Below are 2222 nucleotides of genomic sequence, written 5' to 3'. Positions count from 1 at the left end.
TTGCCTTGTGACAAATACCTTGTATTTGATAAATTTATATCCCACAAGCATTAATTGAAACATATACCTCAATAAACAAGCAAAATGAAGTTATGTTGTGCTTAGTGGCGCAACTAATGTATCATCTACCCTAATAGTTTTTCCTCGAGTTTTTCTAACTCACATTGATACGAATAACGAACCAAAACACAACACTGTTTACGCTAAAGCCTATAATACAGCATAATATGCTTATGCTTAATTCGACGTAAGTAAAATTTGACTGCATTGAACGACGTAAACATATTGACGATTTTGACAAATACAACACATAACGGTTTTTAGTCTGACACAACATCTTGACGTAAAATAACGCACCAGTTTATAGCGTGCGTTACGCCAAGTGGAAAGTACACGCACACGCTAGCTGTCATTATGTCTTATGAAATGGGCGTATTTTTTTTACTGAAGCAAAGCGTTGTATACTTTATTTTTGCTCATAACTCAATTATTTTTAAATATGCAGTGGACTCTCAGAAAAGTTAATCGATTGGGGAATGGGTCGATTAACTTTTCCGAAATACAGCAAAGTTTCGCTAATTGGTGGTTCGTTAATTGGGCGGTTCGTTAATTGGGCGTTCGATAGTTGGGCGGAAATGTCAAAATTCACTGTCAGAATGAATAAATCAAGGGGTCTAGAAATGCGTTTCCAGATCATATTTAAAAAAAAATGGTTACCTATTCGAAGAAACTTTATTGCAAATCGAACGAGTAAACAGTAAATATTTTTCAAACAAGTGCATGTATATTATGTATTACGCTTATTCCATTCAGTATCAATGAGCTTATTTCTTAGTGAAAACAATTTTTTGACCTCTTCAGTATCATTTCTAACATACTCGATTACATTATCCAAAGATTTAAGTACTGAAGAGAAATCTGGTTTGTAGTTTGAGGCTTCATCGTAGCACGTTTGCTGATCGATAGATTCATCAATTTCGCTTTGTTCACAGGATGTGTCCAACCACTCTTCTTCGGTACATGTTGAATCATCTTGTCGGGATAACACTGATTTTACAATTTCTTCGTCAGTGTACTCATAGCAAGTTTTGCTTAAAGTATTTCCCTCCGAATCAACAACCTTATCATTGAGCCAGCAATCAATATCACTATCATTTGTTTTGGTACCAGCCGCTTCATCTGCAGCAGTTATAAGCAACCTGATGTCTATGTCTTGACTTTGAGAATTTTCCTCAGCAGGTAAAATTTCGCGATTCTCGTATCCAGGAAATTCATCAACTAATTTGTTCCATGAATTTCTTATTGTTGATGACGATATCTCGTCCCACGACGTAGCCAACCATTCAATACACGTAGACAATGAAATATTTTTCAATCGTTGATTGAAAGGGAGATGTTCGTTCTCCAGTACTAATTTCAACATCAGCTTTCGCTTATAACGTATTTTTATAGCGTTGATGACCGCTTGGTCCATAGGTTGGCACTCACTAGTGACATTGGGCGGCAAGTAGATGACTTGAATCAACCCGTCGTCACTTTTAAGTTCACATCCGTCATGGTGGGCTGAGCAGTTGTCCAGAAGAAGTAGTGCTTTTGGTTCAAGCCCGTTTTTTTCACAGAATTTGCGCACGGCGGGAATGAACTCCTCGAAAAACCATTTTCGAAAAAGGATCCGAGTCATCCAGGCCTTCTTTGCGTGATAGTAAGAAACAGGTAATACATTCTTATCACGGGGGAGATCGCGCGGATTCTCGGCCATGCCGATAAACATTAATTTTAATTTCAGGCTCCCGTCCATATTGCAACAGGGCATGAATGTGTATCTGATTCTATTTAATTTACGTCCAGCTGCTGTTTTCTCATCCCACAAGACAACCGTTCGGGATGCAATTAGTTTGATGAATATTGCGGACTCATCTGCATTGAACAATTGCGAAGGGCACAAACTCATGTCTTTGAGTTTTTCTGTAAGTACTGTTTTAAACTTAATATAAGCATCGAGATCAGCTGAAGCTCTTTCTCCGGCAACTACAGCGGTACCCAAGCAGCACTTGCAACATCTTCCATGTGGCTATTAAGTCTTGTTTAAATTGCAAAAAACTTCACCGGTTACAGTATTGAAACACGCAACAAATAAGCAACTTCATGTTATTAATATGTTGGATTCAGGTTATCCAATACTTATACTGGCTGTCACAAATATATTAGTCTATATCTAGTAA

The 2222-nt window shown here is 37.6% G+C and overlaps 1 protein-coding gene across 1 annotated transcript; it reads right to left on the bottom strand.

The window, feature by feature from the left end:
* Positions 1-787: 787 nt before the first annotated feature.
* On the bottom strand, positions 788-1759 carry LOC128745684 (jerky protein homolog-like). The gene has a single exon (XM_053842761.1). The coding sequence runs from the start codon at positions 1757-1759 to the stop codon at positions 788-790; it is 972 nt and encodes a 323-aa protein (XP_053698736.1).
* Positions 1760-2222: the final 463 nt, after the last annotated feature.

This window comes from Sabethes cyaneus, chromosome 1 (genome assembly GCF_943734655.1).
Source record: "Sabethes cyaneus chromosome 1, idSabCyanKW18_F2, whole genome shotgun sequence".
Classification (NCBI taxonomy): Eukaryota; Metazoa; Arthropoda; class Insecta; order Diptera; family Culicidae; genus Sabethes; species Sabethes cyaneus.
This window is presented reverse-complemented; position numbering and strand designations above follow the sequence as displayed.